Source organism: Drosophila tropicalis, unplaced genomic scaffold, assembly GCF_018151085.1.
Source record: "Drosophila tropicalis isolate 14030-0801.00 unplaced genomic scaffold, ASM1815108v1 contig_845, whole genome shotgun sequence".
Lineage (NCBI taxonomy): Eukaryota > Metazoa > Arthropoda > Insecta > Diptera > Drosophilidae > Drosophila > Drosophila tropicalis.
In genome coordinates this window covers 9,653,763-9,672,021 of record NW_027173338.1, presented here as the reverse complement: position 1 = coordinate 9,672,021, position 18,259 = coordinate 9,653,763, and the positions used below count along the sequence as shown (strand labels likewise).

Genomic DNA, 18,259 nt, shown 5'->3' with positions numbered 1-18,259 from the left:
AGAAAATTCTTGTTTTCATCCTAAAAAAGATACTTGAAGAACATTTTCAGATCAGAACTTTTACAATATGTTTCATTGGCAAATCCAAATAAGTTGACTTGTATTATTTTATAATTTATTTTATTGTAGTTTTTGTTTTCCAAGTTAGATTTAAATAGTTAAACTAAATTATTTAGAAATATTACACATTTTAAACTGCAAGAAAAAGGAAACTAAATCAATTTTATCAGACAGGCCTCTTTATGGGATATTACAAAATACATAAAAGTACTTTAAGGTCAGAAACTCGAGTCTATAAATTGCTGAGGCGAATCTAAGGATAGGAGCAGGATATAACTTGAATACAGTTTTGTTTTTGTTTATCGTTTTTCTTACGAATATGATTATAACTTTTTTTCTTTCTTTCTGAAATGGACACATTCATTGCTAACTTTTAAGGCCTAAAGAATAATAAAGAATGAAAAGTGTGAACTATACAAATTGGGTTATTTTTTTTACCCAGTTTCTCTTATATAAAGATTATTGCGCGCTTCGTACTACAACATATTACACATATATAGAAATATATGCATACACTTCAATTACAATATAATGTACAGAAAACATTTTGTCTTACTGTCGCAGAAATCACACACTCACGCACGCACACACATTTTGCTTAAGTGTTAAGTTTTGTGGTGTAAAAAAAACCAAAAATCTAGTCGACCTTAACCACACTGTAGATTTTTCGTATAAACCAAAAGCACGCAAAGAATCCAATTGTTCCCGTCAGCAAGAAGAATAAGAATACCATAATGGCCGTATAACCAAAGTATAGGAACGTCGATGCGCTATCCTTGATCGAAAGTTTTGTCACAAAATAGTGACAACAGTAGATGAACAAGTAGACAGCAGTAAATCCGGACGTTAGGAATGAACGCCACCACCAATGATAATCCTCGGCGCATAGATGGAAATAGCATAGCAATATGGTTGTCTCCGAGCACGTTATGATCAGTATAAGAAAGACCAAAAAGAGGAATCCAAACATATAATACATTTGATTCGACCACAGTGAACTCAAGATGAAGAAGAGCTGTATGAAAATGCAGCCAAATGGTAAAACTCCACCCATCACAATGCCAGGAATGGGTTGTGTATAGATGGATTGATCGGGAATCTGTCGAGGTATTTGATTTGTACGTACTGGATGCTCCAGGGCCTGTAAATCGAACGAAAATTATGATATCAGAATGCTATTGTGATAAAGAACTGTTTTAATAACCACCACACTTTTGGGGCTATTAATAACTATTGCTACGACATGATGACAATGCGAGCATTTATTTTTTTTGCATTTGATACTTACGCGCTTGCGGAAACCAAAATAGGCACCTACAAATGTTAAGGGCACAGAGACACCAAACCAAAGAGCTAGCAGTGCAACTAATGTACTGAAGGGCACAGCTCCGGAGCTATTCTCACCCCACAGAACCAGATTCATCACAAAGAACAGGGAGAATACCACTCTAAACAGTAAATTTAAGAACAAGAACCGATTAATGAAAAGATAAATAGAAATGTTTCGTTTTCCAAACTCACCCTGGACACACAATGGAGGTCAAGATAACGTTACTCTTCCATTTGACGCCACCGAAACTCTTGTAAATTCTGGCCGAAACATAACCAGCTGGCGTGCCCAGTGAGACAAATAGCACCATGGAACAGGTCATCAAAGCACCGCGATTAGCTGGTGACAAGAAACCTAGGCAAGCGAATCCCAATGTTATCATAGACATGACCAACACTTGAACGCCAGAGCCAAGAAAAACCGATAAGATCATTCCTTTACGTGGTGGTCGAAAGACATCACCGTGAACCAATTTCCAGCCAAATTCCTCCTGGGCATCCTCACCGCTGTCCATTTGATTATACCTGGCAATATCCTTATGCAGTGTACGCAGCATAATCATGGCCACCATGCCGCTAAGGAATAGGACAATAACCAATGAGTTTAATATGGAGAACCATTGGATGTTTGTATGTGGCATAGATTCCAAAATATAATCCCATCTAGATGACCATTTAACATCATTATTTTGTGTGAATTTCACACCATAAGTATAGACAATGTTCAAAACTTCGCCAGACTTGAGGGAACTATCTTTAATGGCCAATGGATCGGTGCTTTGACAATTGGGTTTCTCCGGATCCACGTGATTAATAGATTTCGGTGAGACCTTTACCGATATAATGCGACCACTGCTAGGGATGCTGCCCCATTCCTCGGCAGCACCACTGTGATACGTAATCTCAAGATCCACATGATTGAAGGGATAATAGTGCAATGGTTTATTGTACATCGAATTAATGGGACAACCATCGCTATCCTGACGCACCAAACAACCCATGGGAAAGCCAATGCTGCAATATTGCTTTCCATTTTCAAGCTGATAGCACCATGTCACTGGCATATTATCGACAATCCAATGATGTTGATAATTCAAACTGATTCCCTTCTTTAGCACCATCATGCGACGATCGCTATCGGTTTGTCCGCCCTTGTAGGTTTTGGTACAGGCCTAGATATGAAATCAAAAATATAATTAAGTTTATGGCTAATTAATTTTATCTTATATCTTACCTTGGCACACTCAACATTCTCCAGAAATTGAATATTATAGGGCCCAGGACGTATGCGTTCACCAAATACCACTTGACCCAAGTTCTCCACTGGTGAATTCTCCTCTTTACCGAGACAAAAGTCAAAATGATGATACTCATAGGGTATAACCGATTCTTCTGTATTTAAACGATTTACGTACAATATAACATCCGACTGGAAATGGAAATTCAATAAAAATGAATAAATAAATTAATAAATCATTTTATATCTATAAGACTTTTTGAAATCGCTTATAAATTTGCATATTTAATTCTCAAAAAGAAAATCTAAAACACAAACATCAACTTTGGAAATGTGTAATATTTCAATCGGATAAGTTACATAGAGTAATAAATATATAAAATCGGATATGGTTTCAAATGTATTGACTCTTATGGTAAGAATGAAAGAGTATTGCTGGTGCTTAGTAAATAGAATCTGGTCTAATTTTAAACATGTTTTTATATGCATACATGGTTGGAGTACTAACAGACTGAACAATGTGCAATTTACGTACATAATTTGACTGTTACAGTTGGGCAATGTAGGCCAACCAACTGAACTAACAAGACAAATTTAACCAATTCCTAATGGTTGTCGATCGTAGATATGTACATATGTATATGAAAACATATTTGAAGCGTGCCTAATACACAAAAGAATGAAACGAACAAAACTAAACGTCGACGTCAGCAACAGATTCTAAGCATGTGTGCCACAAAAGAGATGGTGGTGAAGCAAACTACTATAGGTTGGTCTATTACTTGGATATGAAGTACCAGTGTTTGCCTTATCGCTAACTTCCGCCTGAACTGGGGGGAAATCACACAGACAGGCAAGGGAAAGACAACAAGCATGGGGGGAGGGGAGACGATGGCCATTACTATAATTTATCAGCATTGCAATTTGTTAAAAATTTTGTTAAAAACATAAAACAAATACACATACACCAAGGCAGAAGACACACAAACACACATTCGCACATACACACGAGCAATAAGCACTCATACACACACACACACACATACACACCTTGCATGTTGATGAGACATCGGATTTTTTACAGAAATTAACCGGTGCCAAGCCAGGTAAGTAGAAACCATTGACCACTGCCAACGTATGTAACATAATCACTAGCATACCCAGCTGTTGGCAGCAGCTTCTGATTGGCGATCTGGGCAGGATTCTCATGATTTTATCTCTATTATTTGCGGGGGAGGGAAAGGCAAATTTGTTGTTGTTGTTATTTGTATGCCGACAGCAGCGGGATGCAGCTGTTGCAGGAAGGACAGTATCTGCAAAAATGTTTGTTATAATTGTTGTTATTTCTTTGGCCAGCACCAAAAAAATTCGTATCCACCTACGTTTCCTTTTCGTCTCTTGGTTTTTTTTTTGGCTGAACGTCAGCACTGCCTGCTCATAGAGTTGCCGTATAACAGAATAATAAAATTTTGAGAGTTGCCATATGACAGAAGAATAAAATTTGACAGACTTGCCAACTCGGTTTTGTGAAACATCGATATATTCTTTAATGTAGCCCCGAGGGTTTCTCTATTTTGTTTATTAAGATACAAATATGTTTTATTTGCAAATTCACTTTAAAATATTTAGTTATTGTTGATAATGTCCTTCAGCTTGACCTTATAAATGGGGTAGAGTCGGGTTTTTGGCATGTGAGTTCAAAAATTCAAATTGTAACTGTCACCTTAAGCAAACCAAGCGCCCTGTTCCAGGGCTACTGTAATTTTTATTCAGAACCGGCCTGGTTGCTTCCATTTTCAGCCACAAACCATCAGCTCTTCGAGTCGGATTTTGTAACTCAATTTGACATAATCTTAAATAAATTTGTCCAACATTCGCAAACGTGGTAAAGAATCTTACGATATTTTTGCAGGTGTCACAAAGAAGAAAAATATTAGAAACAAAGGTGACTCAATAAAGTGATTGGAATTGAGTAACTGTGTGGCTTTGCTTCAAATGTGTGTGTGCAAAATAGAGAGAAAAAATCAATTTCTGTGACGTTCAAGGTGTTGCAATCTCTCAACAAAAAACAAAAAAAAAAAACCAACCAAAGTAAAAAATACAATATTAATTCTTAATTCCAAACATTTTTTGCAGCTGTTCGACAACAATTATATAGCTATAATAAAAAGCAGGATTACGAAGAAAAATACCCTTACATACACGTTCCTTCCCTCTATCAACATTCTCTACGCACGACGTTGACGACGAAATAGAAAGTAAAGTAAAACAAAAAGAAAAAGCAAAAAAAGCGCAAAAATGACTTCCGATATTACGCGACAATTAATTGCAATTTTGGAGAAGACAGTATCGCCAGGTAAGTGAAAATTACTGAAAATTCCGAGGATTTGCATTGGGCTACGTTCAGGGACATCTTGTGTTCTATGCAATTTTATCTTTTTTTTTCATTTTTATGCTGGTGGCGGGAGGAGCGCGCGTTATATGCATACATATGTATGAGTTGCGCAGGGTTGTAATCGCATGGGAATGTATGTATGTATGGTTGCTAGGGGCACACACACACGCACACTTATGTATGGCGGGTATATTTCATACAGAGGTTCATGTGCTTGTATGCTAAAGCATATTAAAATATACACAAATGTATGTACATAAATACATACATTTATATGTATGTACATACATATGTATATACAATTATGCTTATGCCAAATTGTTCTACTGATTAAGGATTTTGAAATCGCTTGAAAAATGGCGAAGAATAGAACTTAACCTACAAATACAGTTGACAAACTTTTAATAAAGTGTGAAGATATTTGGATCTTGATTTGATAAGTGGATCCAATGCTGTTTTCTTTACATAAATAAATTTTCTTTATATTTATTGTTTTCATTTGTTTAGATAGATCCTTTACACATACATACATTTTAAGCACAACGATTTCCAAAACATGAATTAACTTCTAGACTTAATCTGTGGATTAGGTACATATGTATGTGTATTGAGACAGAATTTTTGGAAAATGGTGCATCAGAGATAAATGCATACCTTCAATACCTTTTTTTGAATTAGGAATAAGTAAAAAGTTTTTTTAAACTTTTCATTTGTGATCACGAGATTTACCATAAATGCCGCCCGTGGCCCTTAACTTCCGACCTCATCATAGTTCTCAATATTACTAAAACCATGAAATAAGTTTTGCCAAGCAGAGGCTTAAGAGGTTTTAAATTAGGTTTCCAAGGTGTCTCTCTGAACTTGCCTTAGTTCTTTATTTCTTTGTATCAATGTTTAAATAAAATAATAATGCTAAATTACTATTTTCTTCTCTGTTTCTAGACAAAAATGAGCTACTTTCCGCAAAGAACTTTTTGGAACAGGCAGCTGCTGGCAATTTGCCAGAGTTCCTTAAGGCTCTTTCCGAAATTTTAGTGAATATAACAAATAGTGCTGTGGCTCGTATGGCAGCTGGTCTCCAATTAAAGAACCATTTAACTAGCAAAGATGAGACGGTTAGCCAACAGTATCAAGAGCGTTGGCATCAATTTCCCGATTCAACAAGAGAACTTATTAAGAATAATGTAAGAATTTAGATTTTAGTATTTAGTTATATGATATGAAATTAATGAGATTTATGGTTTCTGTAGATTTTATCAGCATTGGGCACTGAGAATACACGACCTTCATGTGCCGCCCAATGTGTGGCCTATGTCGCCGTTATTGAATTGCCCATTAATCGTTGGGGCATGCTTATCCAGACTCTCGTCAATAAGGTGGTCAACGAGGCATCAAGTGAAATGCATCGTGAATCAGCCTTGGAAGCAATTGGTTACATTTGCCAGGATATCCAATATGGTGTATTGGAGAACCAGTCGAATCAGGTGCTAACTGCTATTATTCATGGTATGCGTAAATTGGAGCCAAGCAACCATGTCAGATTAGCAGCCACAACCGCTTTGAATAACTCATTGGAATTTACCAAGGCAAATTTCGAAAAGGAAATGGAAAGAAATTTCATAATGGAAGTGGTGTGCGAGGCAACACAATGCGCTGATGCCCAAATCTGTGTGGCTGCTATGCAATGTTTGGTCAAGATTATGACCTTATATTATCAGTTTATGGAACCATATATGGCTCAAGCTCTATTTCCCATCACATTGGAGGCCATGAAATCAGAAAATGATGCCATTGCCTTGCAGGGTATTGAATTCTGGTCGAATGTAAGCGATGAGGAGATCGATTTGGCCATTGAGAGTCAAGAGGCTACCGATCAGGGTCGTCCGCCACAGCGTGTATCCAAACATTACGCTCGCGGGGCATTGCAATTCCTTACACCAGTGTTGGTGGAAAAATTGACCAAGCAGGATGAGTGCGATGATGAGGACACTTGGAGTCCAGCTAAAGCTTCATCTGTGTGTCTTATGCTCTTGGCCACTTGTTGTGAGGATGAGATTGTTCCGCATGTGTTGCCATTCATCAAAGAGAACATTGAATCGCCCAATTGGCGTTATCGTGATGCAGCTGTTATGACATTCGGTTCAGTTTTGAATGGCTTAGAGCCGAATACACTGAAACCACTTGTCGAACAAGCCATGCCCACTCTTATCCGCTTGATGTACGATTCGAGTGTCATTGTGAGAGATACAACTGCTTGGACCTTTGGCCGCATCTGCGATGTGAGTATAAGTTTATATAACTATATAATTTGAAAGTGTAGACAAGTTTATTACGACAATAATTGTTTTTTTCGCCCTTAGATTATCCCAGAGGCCGCTATTAATAAGACATATCTGCAAACTTTATTGGAATGCTTTGTCACTAGCCTGAAATCGGAACCCCGTGTGGCAGCCAATGTTTGTTGGGCATTTATTGGTCTCTCTAATGCTGCTTATGAAGCCGCTATAACCGCAGAGGGAGAAACTCCCGAAACATATTCGCTATCGCCTTACTTTGAAGTCATTATTACTCAATTGCTGGAGACAACAGATCGTTCCGATGGTGCTCAGGCCAATTTACGTAGCGCTGCCTACGAAGCTCTAATGGATATGATTAAGAATTCTCCACTAGATTGCTATTTGGTTGTGCAGAGGACAACAATTGTCATTTTGGAACGTCTCAATCAGGTCATGCAAATGGAAACACATATCAATAATCACAGTGATCGTCATCAGTTCAATGATTTGCAATCTCTACTGTGTGCGACACTTCAATCGGTGCTGCGCAAGGTACGTGAAGAGGATGCTCCACAAATATCGGATGCCATTATGACCTCTTTGCTGACAATGTTCCAATCGAGTGCTGGCAAATCCGGGGGTGTCCAGGAGGATGCCTTTATGGCTGTGTCGACATTGGTGGAACTTTTAGGCATACAATTTGCCAAATATATGCCAGCCTTCAAGGATGTTCTCATAATGGGTCTAAAGAATCACAATGAATATCAAGTGTGCTGTGCTGCTGTTGGCGTAACCGGTGACATTTGCCGTGCCCTGAAACAATTAATTGTACCCTATTGCGATGAGATAATGTCCGTCTTGATGAATAATTTGGCTGAGCCAACTTTGCATCGCAGTGTCAAGCCACAAATTCTTTCAGCCTTTGGTGATATGGCTCTAAGCATTGGCAGTGACTTCCTGAAATATTTGAATCTGGTTCTTGAAATGCTGAGAGCTGCTTCCAATTTACAAGTAAGTAAAACTTTACTCAGTTGAGCATTGTAACTTTCTAGTCATATATAGACATGAATCTTTGATTTATCATAATTCGCTTTTAAATTAGTAAAAATTGGGGAAATATTGTTTTCTTCATTTCATAAAAGAGTAAAGTAAACAAAAGAACTTTGTTTAAATAAGATCATTTCTGTAGAACTTATGGATTCGGTTCTCTAATAGCAGATTTTTAGCTATAAACAACTAGTTTTCATTGATAAAAACAAACACAGCTGTGATTAATGACTAAAAGGTAGTAAATAATCTACTGTAATCTGATATGTTTAAGGTAAAATACAATTGATCTTTATTTATTATTAATCTTTTGCAGACTGATGCCAATAACTACGACATGAGCGAGTATATCAATGAATTGCGCGAAAGTGTTCTTGAAGCCTACACGGGCATTATTCAGGGTCTTAAGGGTGTTGATCAGCAAGCTAATAATGATGTGTTGCATATGGAGCCGCATCTCATGCACATAATTGGCTTCATTAAACGTATTGCCCAAGAGGGTGACGTCTCCGATTCAATGATGGCCAGTGCTGCTGGATTTATTGGCGATCTCTGCAGTTCGTTTGGGCCACGTCTTTATCCATTGCTTGACGATATGATTATCACACAATTCCTGGCTGAGGGCAAACGTTCCAAATTGCAACGCACTAAAATGCTATGCACTTGGGCTGCCAAGGAGATTAAGAAAATGAATACCCAGGTTCCGGCGCAGTAAATTTCATAGAGATTGAGAATGAGGTTAATGTTTTCCCACACCCAAAACTAATACCATTTAAATGTATATGTTTTGCAGCTAAACTGGTGAGTATTAACTTGTTTTAAACAAACATTTACATACGTATATGTATATGTATGTATGTACCTATATATGCAAATGCATTGTCCCATATAAACATTTATTTTCTTTTCTTGTTTAACAACTTTTTAAATGCATCATTCTCATTTCAGTCCAGTCCGAAATTCTTTATTACTAAGAGTGTTGTTTGTCCGATATTACCAAATTGTATATATATATATTGTTGCTGTGCAACATTTGAACAAATTTAAGACATATTGTTTATAGATAGTTATTATTATATATATACAAAACTTTATTTTTAAGCCAAAAAGCTCTAGTAATTATTGATAAATTATTTAAAAGCAAACTTTGTTATTATATATTTTGAGTGTCTGAAACACAGGCTGCGTTTGACAATTTTTCCATTGATTATTTTTTCGGTCAACAATTCCTACATTTACATTATAATTTATATTTATGTCCAAAAACCGATTTTAGAGTTTATTTTTTAAGTGTTTAATGAGAAAGAACAAAATCGGCATTAAATTCATTTAACCAAACGAAAAAGAAATTGTGGAAACATTAACTCTAATCCTCCTTCTCCTTCCCCGTTCCAAAACAAAGAAACCGTAAATCCGATTTAGTTTATAAGCTTTAATATATTGTATTCTCCTATTCCTCCTCCCCTCCCCTTTAAAACCAAACTAAAAGAAAAACGAAACGACAAAAAAAACCCCAAAACGAATGCCAGAGAGTAAAGTGTGAAAGAAATTATGAGTGAATGAGAAAATAATAAATGAGAGAGAGAGATTTGCCTATCTTAATATTATGTATGATGTATGTGTATCCTAGAACTGAATGTTGATGTGTCATTGAATCTGAGATTGGACGACTGATATACGTGATTGAATGAATGATACGAGGGCATTAACAAATGACTAAAATATGGGTGAGAGATAGAGAGTGAGAGAAAATGTTTGTTTCTTTATCCCATTTCAAATAAATCCTACATACTTTAGTGTGAATCTGTGATGGATGTCTGGAAATTCGATGCGAGTGGATTGGAAAGGTGCCATGTGATGATTGAATGGATATTTCTTTCCCCCTATTCCCCCCAAGAATCAAAGGATAAAGACAATTCATTTCATTGTGTGCCCGTGCGCATGTGTGGCATGTGTCTTGTGTGTGATATTATTAATTGTAAGAAGAGAAAAAAAAGAAGAAACAACAAAAATCTAAAACTGCAAACATGTCTAGTGAAAAAGAAACGAATGATTTATAGAATTAAGTAAACAATAGAAAAAGATTTTAAACGGATTTGAAACAAACACGAAGAAAACTAAACAAAAAGACGACTGCAAAGAACTTATAAAACTAATTACGAAAAAATTGACTCTTAGGGACGTACAAATACAAATGCAGGGGCGAGGCAACAGAATAAACCAAATATTTGTAAATTAAACATTTTAAGTTTCAGTTTCTGAGCCACAGTTTCTTAATTTCTATTACAATTGAAACAAATTTGAAATAGCCAAACTGCCTGACAAAAACATCTCTAGATCTTTGTCTTCTCACTGTATAACATATATATACAAGCCAATCACAACATTTATATATCTAACGAAACAACAAAAAAGAATATGTAAAGTGAATTCAATTTCGAATTATTGATTCCAAAAAAAAAAACCAACTACGCTTACTTAAAAAGAAATGCAATTTGCTATTATTTTGGCTTTCTTTTGGGCTGGATTGTTTTACATTCTGATGTTTGAGAAGAACAATAATATTTTTAATCTGACAAATGCTTTTTGTTCAACTGTATCGGAATTTACGACATCCGGTTTTTAAAATGCAATATTTTTCAAAATAAATATAAAATTAAAATAACAACAACCAAACAACTACCTGCAGCATATATACATACATACATATATTATCGTATTCTATATACAACATACTATACATATAAAGGCAAAAACAAAAAAGGAACAAAAACCAGCACTAAATTTAACCAAATCAATGGACCAGGTTATGCAAAATTGAGTAGAAAACTTTGTGTACGTTTTTTTGTTTGTTTGTTTTGTCATATAACTTTTTGTATGTACAATTTTCAATTATTTAATATAGTAGTAATATAGAATGCGCATAAAGACAATTTACAACCGATTTCGACTGTTTTTTGGGACTTGATACACAGCACGCAGTTAATTTAGAAATCGTTTACACCACTACATACATACATACATACAAACAAACATACTTACATATACGTATACTAACTTATACAAAAACCACAAACTACCTAAAGCAAGACGTGACAACAAAACGAAACAAACTACTATATAAAAAATAAATAAAACACAAAAACATGGAACAAAACCAGAAAGGAGAAATTTTAAAAGAAAAAAAAAACAATCTAAAAAATGCAAAAACTAACCGTTTAAAATCTTTTTTCACACAAAAATTAAATTATCATATACTTAGATCATTAATGTGTGTGAATGAAATGATTTTGAAAAGTATATGCATAGTTTAGAAATGTAGTCGTCGACTAAGATCTGCAAATCAATTTAAAAATTTTGAATTCATCAAACAGTTTTTCTCTATTTCAAAATGAATTCTTAATTTTTAAATATTATTTTCATCTCCCAAAAAAAGAGTTGCTATTTCATAATTGTTTTACCTTAAACACACAAATATTTTTTTAAATTAGCCACTAAATTTTACATTTCCGTTTTTTTTTAAACTTCTATTTGGAAGTTTTCAAAGGTCGTGAAGATGAAAAATGTGCAAAACGCCTTTTTTTAGCCTTAAGACTTTACAAAATAATTTCATTGTTGCTAAAAAATTCTTTGATTGCGTATTGCATAATTTCAGGGGTAACACATCCCCCATTTCACATATACAAGGTTACATATTTATTAAATACAAAGAACAATTACGAAATGACAACTCTTAGAAATACAATTTGCCAAATTCATTAGATTAATATTAGAATATATATATATTAAATACATAACATTAGCTTTGAATGGAACTCGATGAATCGCAACATGATGTATGTTGATGTATGAATGATGAATGTCTGCTGCTTGAATGCTGGGTGACTATGATTTCCAAACAAAGAGGAAACAGAGCAGAGATCGCCAAAAGAAATGGAACTACTTGTACGTTTATGGCTGTGGTATGCAAAATGTAAGTGATCAATATTAGAATATGAAACAATTGCTATAATTACTAGTAGTTAGTTGTCTTAAGCACATAATAAATTAACAAATTTCTTCTTTTCTTTGCACATTTTTCACAGGGTGATAGAGAAAGTTGATGAGAGAAAGAAATAGAGAGAGAATGGTGATTGATGTAAATGAAAATGAAAATGATGATGATGATGATGTATGAGATGTTGTATGATGTGGAAATTATGTGATGATTGACAAAATGGTTGTTCGAATCGAGAGAGAGAGAGAGAATGGATGAAAAACATGCAAAACATAAAAGAAAAAGCACAAAAAGAAAGCAAGAAATGTTTGTACTATTAATTTTAATTCTAAAATACATTTAACATGTGTGCGAGACTGTGACTGAGATTTGTGTGTGGTTATTATCATTCCAATCAAAAGAAAAAAAAAAAAATTATAATGCAAAAAAAAATATATAAACTATCATTTTACAATTCTTAAGTTTGAAATTTTTTAGCCACTAAGAGAAATCATCATTTCATGTCATTGAAATTAAGTTAAGTACAGAAGTTAATGTAATTCGATCGGGTTACCAAGACTTCTTAGTATGTAGAGATGGATGTAATGTAGAGAAAGAGAGAGAGAGAGAGTGTTGTGTCATTTCTGTCGTCTGTTGTAAACATATTGAGGAACAATATTTTTTGTAAACAACTAAACACTGTGCTACAAACAAAAAATTGTAACCTGTAACTTTGCCTGTGATTTGATAAACAAAAGAAAAACAAAACATTGTATTGAGTGTGCTTGTGTCTGTGTCAACTTATATCTGTTTGTATGTATGTATGTAAGTGTGTGTTTCTCTGTGTGTGTGTGTATGGAAGAAACTAAGATAAATCTTAAGAATAAAGCACCACGCGCAGCAGAATTAAAGTGTATAGCAAAAATGAATAAAAAGAATATATGTATAAAAATGAAGCATATTTTTTGTAAAAATATAAAACTAGAAGAAAAAAAGAAGGGAAATACTACTACAAAAACAAATTGAAAACGTAACATATGGTACTGATTTTATACTGAGAACTGAGACTTACTATTTATACATTACACAACTAACCCACTTAACTTACTTAAGGACTTCACCATAAATTACTTTACACCACGGGACTTAACACCAACTCTACGTACAATACACACAAACTTGAACGTAAACTAGTGAAATTTACAACAAATATACATACATTAAATACTAAACATTACACATTATATAAACAAACAAAGAAACAAAATAAAAACAAACATATATGTACATTATATTATATATATATATATGAGAAAATTGGTAAAGCTGACGCGCGGTGCTTTTGGCCAATTAAAATTACAAAACAAACATATATGAGAGGGATGAAAATGATAATGATGTATGTCTGTATGTATGATGATGAATGTACGTAAATGTTTTCCTGTGCGTGCTAGTGTATAACTAATTTTAAGTAGTGAGAGAGAAATTAGTATGAGTATGAGCTTTTAAGTTTATGTTTGTAAAAGAGAGAAATACTGTAAAATTAAACATTTGTTTGTTTGGTTTTCCCTTTTCTTTTAATATTTTAAAGTGCGGCTTAAATGTTCATAAAACAATTGTATGACTGATTAGTTTGTACGTGACGAATTTTAGCAAAAATGTAAAATGTGTTTTGTATGAAAGAGCGAACGTTGGAGAGAAAGAGATCGCGAGAATAAAAGAATTTTTGAATGGTAGAGAAAACAACACACACGAGTTTAATTTATTTGGGGGAAATTTATCTGTTTCAGATGTCAATATCGTATCCTAATTTTCCAATTACATACATACACATGCTATTTGGATAAAAGGAATTTACTATCGGCCTTTGAATGATCATAGGGATGGAAAGAACCCGGATATGTTGAATAATGGAATAAGAGATGGTTACTGGTTCAATATCATCGTGTGGCCAAGAAGAATAATTGTTGAAAAAGTACCAAATGGATTTCATCATAAGCTGGAGATAAATATGAAGTGTATGTGCTTTTCTGTTTATTCTCTTCCGGACGGAGACGAAAAAGTGCTGAACGTAGATCTCATACAAATGGGGCCTATATTAAATTGCAATTTTCTTTCACGTTCCAATTTTCACATTAGAAAGTGATCTTATGACAACTTATATTTAGATGTTTGGATAAAAACAGGCTCTGCGCCGACTGATTCCGGGCCTGAGCCAAAGCTGCACATAGAAAGTTTTGGCGATGGTCCCACAAAACAAAAAAAAGAGAACTGCAAATTTTATCGTAAAGTATCTTAATCCCAATACCCAACATGAGCCGAGAAGCTTTAAGAGTATATAGAATTCTGTGTGGTCGAAGTAAAAGCAACCAGTTCTTGCATTCTCTCTCTTTCTTTTATTTTTTGCTGACATTGAAAAGCTCTCTCTCCGACAAACGACGCAATTTGAGCAAATATTTTTCAGTGTGTAAATTTCCTTCAACGAGAGCAAAACAAAGACCGGCAAATAAGTAAACATGAAAATAATTTTGGGAACTTTTCCCTTTTTCTTTGGCCTCCTTGTGGTGCTGCTGGAGGCCAAGTTAAGTGAATCGTTCTACTGGCCCAACATGGAACCTGTGACCTACTGCACCAGATCAGACGCCATTAATATAAACTCAGCCTGCAAGGTAATATAGTAAAAAGGATGAGGTAATTGTGGTCAGTTTGAAGATGCTAGATGGACATATGTTTTCCATTCCGTTGCATAGCGTTCAATGAGTCATCTGTTTACTGCACATTGCCAATAATTCTCCAGAGACTCTCACAATTGACCTGGCTGATCAAATTACCCAGAGAAAAGAGCTTTTGCCTTTGAGTCGGTCTTTCCCAAACAATTACATATGCATATTAAATTCGTTGTTTCTCCGATTAGCCCTGGGTGATGGTGTTTGTGAATCGTTTGACCAGCAAGGAATCTCTTTTTACCCTTTGAGTATCATGACTTTGATTTCTGTCTGGCCGATGAGAGTTACCCACCGATTCTAAACACTGGTCAGGAACTTTTGGGCGATCGGATAAAGCCGTCTCCCATATACATTGAATTCCAACAAGATGCGAAATGTACTGTGGTAAGCAATATAACTTAAAATTAGAAATAAATACATACATAATTGTATTGTTATTTTAGATCTGCAAGAAGACCTATACAGGTGGCGATAAGGATAGCGAACGGAGGCTTAATAAATTCAAGGAAGCCATCCGTTTGAAGTATAAACAACATTGGATTGTGGACAGTATTCCCGTGATATCATGCCGTCAAGATGCAAGATTGGGTGAAATTTGTACCGATGGCTTTGATGTTGGTAGTTCGGAAATCGTGACTACTTCTAATGGGACAAATGCTAGAATTTATTATCCCAATAATCGTTTGCATTTTGAGATTTCCTATAATGGTGGTGCCAATGAGGATTGGGGTATTGGTTTTGGTAAGAGCATTGCCCGCATAGTTGCTGTAAAGGTGACATCAGAAGCTATACCCTATAGTTACCAGGATGTCTGTCACAATTACTCTCCAACTAAGATAATAACCGATGCCCCCCTCCAGGATGGCAAGCAACTAACGATCATGTATAGCTTTAGCGTAAATTTTGTCCGTAATGACTCGCTTAAATGGTCAAATCGTTGGGATATTATTAACAACAATTACGATCAAAGCATGTGGTTTTCCATATTCGAATCGCTCATATTGGCCTTCATCTGTAGCCTATGGACTTGGAAACTATTGAGGCGTTTATCGAAAAAAGAGGTTCTCGAAAAACCGCCATGGAGTTTGCTACAATGCGAGGTATTCCGCTCACCCTCCAATGCTGTACTCTTGTCTTCTTTGATTGGTTGTGGTGTTCAGATTTTGGTTACCTTGTTGGTTACTTTAATCTTTGCTGCTGTGGTCTTTCAAACTCCCGACTATCAGGGTCATGTCCTTTACTTTGCCATTCATGTCTTTGGTTTATTGGCATTACTTGCTGGTAATATTTCGGGACGCTTCTACAGAAGATTTGAAGGACAGAAATGGACAAAGACTGCTGCTATCACTGCTGATTTTCCAGGGTAAGTATTCAAGATTGGACTATTTGGGGCTAATTTTATTTGATATTTCCTTTACAGTTTGCTTATATCCTTGGTCATTGCGATGGGCGAGATATTTTATATAAATAAGAGCTCTGGATCCCTTACCTTCAATTCGATTTCGTTTTTGCTAACACTTTGGCTTTTTGTGGCCTTTCCATTGACGTATCTAGGAACCTTTTTTGGTTTCTACAAACTGGTATGTTTTTGTATTTACAAATAAACTGTTTTATTATTATAATTTTTTAACTATTCCTTACAGAAGACTGAATCAGATGTGGTCGTTAGTGAGACTCCCCGAGTGATTCCCAATAAACCCATCTTAACGCGTCTCATTCCTGGGATTGTGTTCGGCGGTTTGCTACCATTTCTGACCCTTTATATCAACTTGCCCATCATTCAGTATGCTCTTTCATCGTTAAATTATGGGATCCTCTTACTTATATTACTCCTGGAAATCGTAATCTGCGCCGAGGCTTCAATTCTACTTTGCTACGATCATCTGCGTGTTGAGGACTATAACTGGTGGTGGCGTTCGTTTCTAACTTCCGGTTTTGTGTCGTTTTATTTGTTCATCTTTTGTTGCTATGAACATCCGTCTTATGTTGATATGGCCTCAGTAATCTTATATTTCGGCTTTACCATCATAATGGTAATGTTGCTATTCCTATTGACTGGATCAGTTGGATTCCTTGCCTGTTTGTGGTTTATAAACAGATTGTTTGGCAATGTCGATAAGAAGGTTGGCTTTTACAATGCAAATCTTTCGGTGGCTGTTGAATCTCCTGAGAAAACTAAAGAAAATTTCTTGGTTGCAGATATATGAATCTTTATGGAAATTCTAAATGTATAAAGAATAAAATTATAATAAGTTCATAAATATATATATATAATAAAATTTTATATACGTGAAATTTAGTTAATAACATTATTTGCTTATATGTAAATCTACAAATAGCGGTCTTCGTTTTCTTAAGAGATCAACCGCTTGCTTTTATGACGTCACGTACATATTAAGTGTTGTGAAATCGTTCAACTTGCCACCATGAATATCGATTAAACTATCGATTGTCATCAGCCGGCGTCTATGTGTTTATTTTATTTTTTTTGTTATTTCAGTAAATTCAGCCAATTTAATATGATTTAACGAAAATGTTTTCCCTTCTGGTCACCATAGGCAGTTGGGTCGACCTGTTGCTGCTGCAGCCGATTGCATTTGTTATTGAAACAATCTTGGCTGTGATCTATTACTTTCTGTGGGGCAGTTGGCTGGTTGGATATTGCCTGGTGGAAGGAGGACTCGCTGGCTGGAATTTCATTCTATTCGGAGCTGCTGAAATATCCCGCTTCTGTAATGATGTGGGATTAATCACGTTTGATGTTTTTAATTATGTCTATCTCGGGACTGAAGATGGATTCTGGCTTGTTAAGAATGTGGGCCAAGGGATTCTGGAATTTATATGTAATCTATTGATTGCCATAGGAACCGCTGTCTTGTGGGTGGTGCTGCTGCTGCCGCGAGCGATAATTGCTTTGGCCGACAACGTGCTGGATGTCGTATTCAATTCTGGTGTCGAATTTGGCATGAAACTATTGAACAATTTGTTTCTGCTCTCCTTAGGATTGGTTCTTCTCATGCTTATGCATACATATCGACGCTATTTGTACATTTTTATGACCGAATATGTGTTGGGTCGTTTGCGACTTATAATGGCAGCCAAAATGAGAAGTGCCTACTTCTGGACAGATCAACAATTGGCTTGGATGATGCAGAAGATGCGTGACACACCCATGGATGTAAACCTATTGAATAATCGTCCTGGTTGTGTAAT

At 35.4% G+C, this 18,259-nt stretch overlaps 3 protein-coding genes across 8 annotated transcripts; 2 read left to right on the top strand and 1 right to left on the bottom strand.

Annotated features, from left to right (window-relative positions):
• Positions 1-93: 93 nt before the first annotated feature.
• LOC137580567 (transmembrane 9 superfamily member 2-like) lies at positions 94-4,126 on the bottom strand. Of its 2 annotated transcripts, none has more exons than XM_068294660.1 (6): positions 4,009-4,126; positions 3,677-3,939; positions 2,624-2,818; positions 1,582-2,561; positions 1,349-1,508; positions 94-1,201 (listed from the first exon to the last, which is right to left on the bottom strand). In XM_068294660.1, the coding sequence occupies exons 2-6, from the start codon at positions 3,833-3,835 to the stop codon at positions 698-700; spliced, it is 1,998 nt and encodes a 665-aa protein (XP_068150761.1). In that variant the 5' UTR covers positions 3,836-3,939; positions 4,009-4,126; the 3' UTR covers positions 94-697. The 2 variants fall into 2 exon arrangements, with proteins under 2 accessions (XP_068150761.1, XP_068150762.1); XM_068294661.1 differs by having other exon boundaries at positions 4,005-4,089.
• A 261-nt stretch (positions 4,127-4,387) lies between these two features.
• On the top strand, positions 4,388-14,066 carry Fs(2)Ket (Importin subunit beta Fs(2)Ket). 4 transcript variants are annotated; one of them, XM_068295845.1, is made up of 9 exons: positions 4,414-4,571; positions 4,763-4,982; positions 5,964-6,205; positions 6,272-7,300; positions 7,382-8,308; positions 8,661-9,145; positions 9,293-10,071; positions 10,142-12,317; positions 12,430-14,066. In XM_068295845.1, the coding sequence occupies exons 2-6, from the start codon at positions 4,925-4,927 to the stop codon at positions 9,057-9,059; spliced, it is 2,655 nt and encodes an 884-aa protein (XP_068151946.1). In that variant the 5' UTR covers positions 4,414-4,571; positions 4,763-4,924; the 3' UTR covers positions 9,060-9,145; positions 9,293-10,071; positions 10,142-12,317; positions 12,430-14,066. The 4 variants fall into 4 exon arrangements, with proteins under 4 accessions (XP_068151947.1, XP_068151946.1, XP_068151948.1 ...); XM_068295847.1 differs by having other exon boundaries at positions 9,293-10,322; positions 12,148-12,317; XM_068295846.1 differs by having other exon boundaries at positions 4,388-4,511; positions 9,293-12,317.
• A 703-nt stretch (positions 14,067-14,769) lies between these two features.
• On the top strand, positions 14,770-17,345 carry LOC137580524 (transmembrane 9 superfamily member 2-like). 2 transcript variants are annotated; one of them, XM_068294601.1, is made up of 5 exons: positions 14,770-14,989; positions 15,235-15,430; positions 15,490-16,409; positions 16,467-16,626; positions 16,693-17,345. In XM_068294601.1, exons 3-5 carry the CDS (start codon positions 15,928-15,930, stop codon positions 17,251-17,253), a joined length of 1,203 nt encoding a protein of 400 aa, XP_068150702.1. In that variant the 5' UTR covers positions 14,770-14,989; positions 15,235-15,430; positions 15,490-15,927; the 3' UTR covers positions 17,254-17,345. The 2 variants fall into 2 exon arrangements, with proteins under 2 accessions (XP_068150702.1, XP_068150701.1); XM_068294600.1 differs by having other exon boundaries at positions 16,690-17,345.
• Positions 17,346-18,259: the final 914 nt, after the last annotated feature.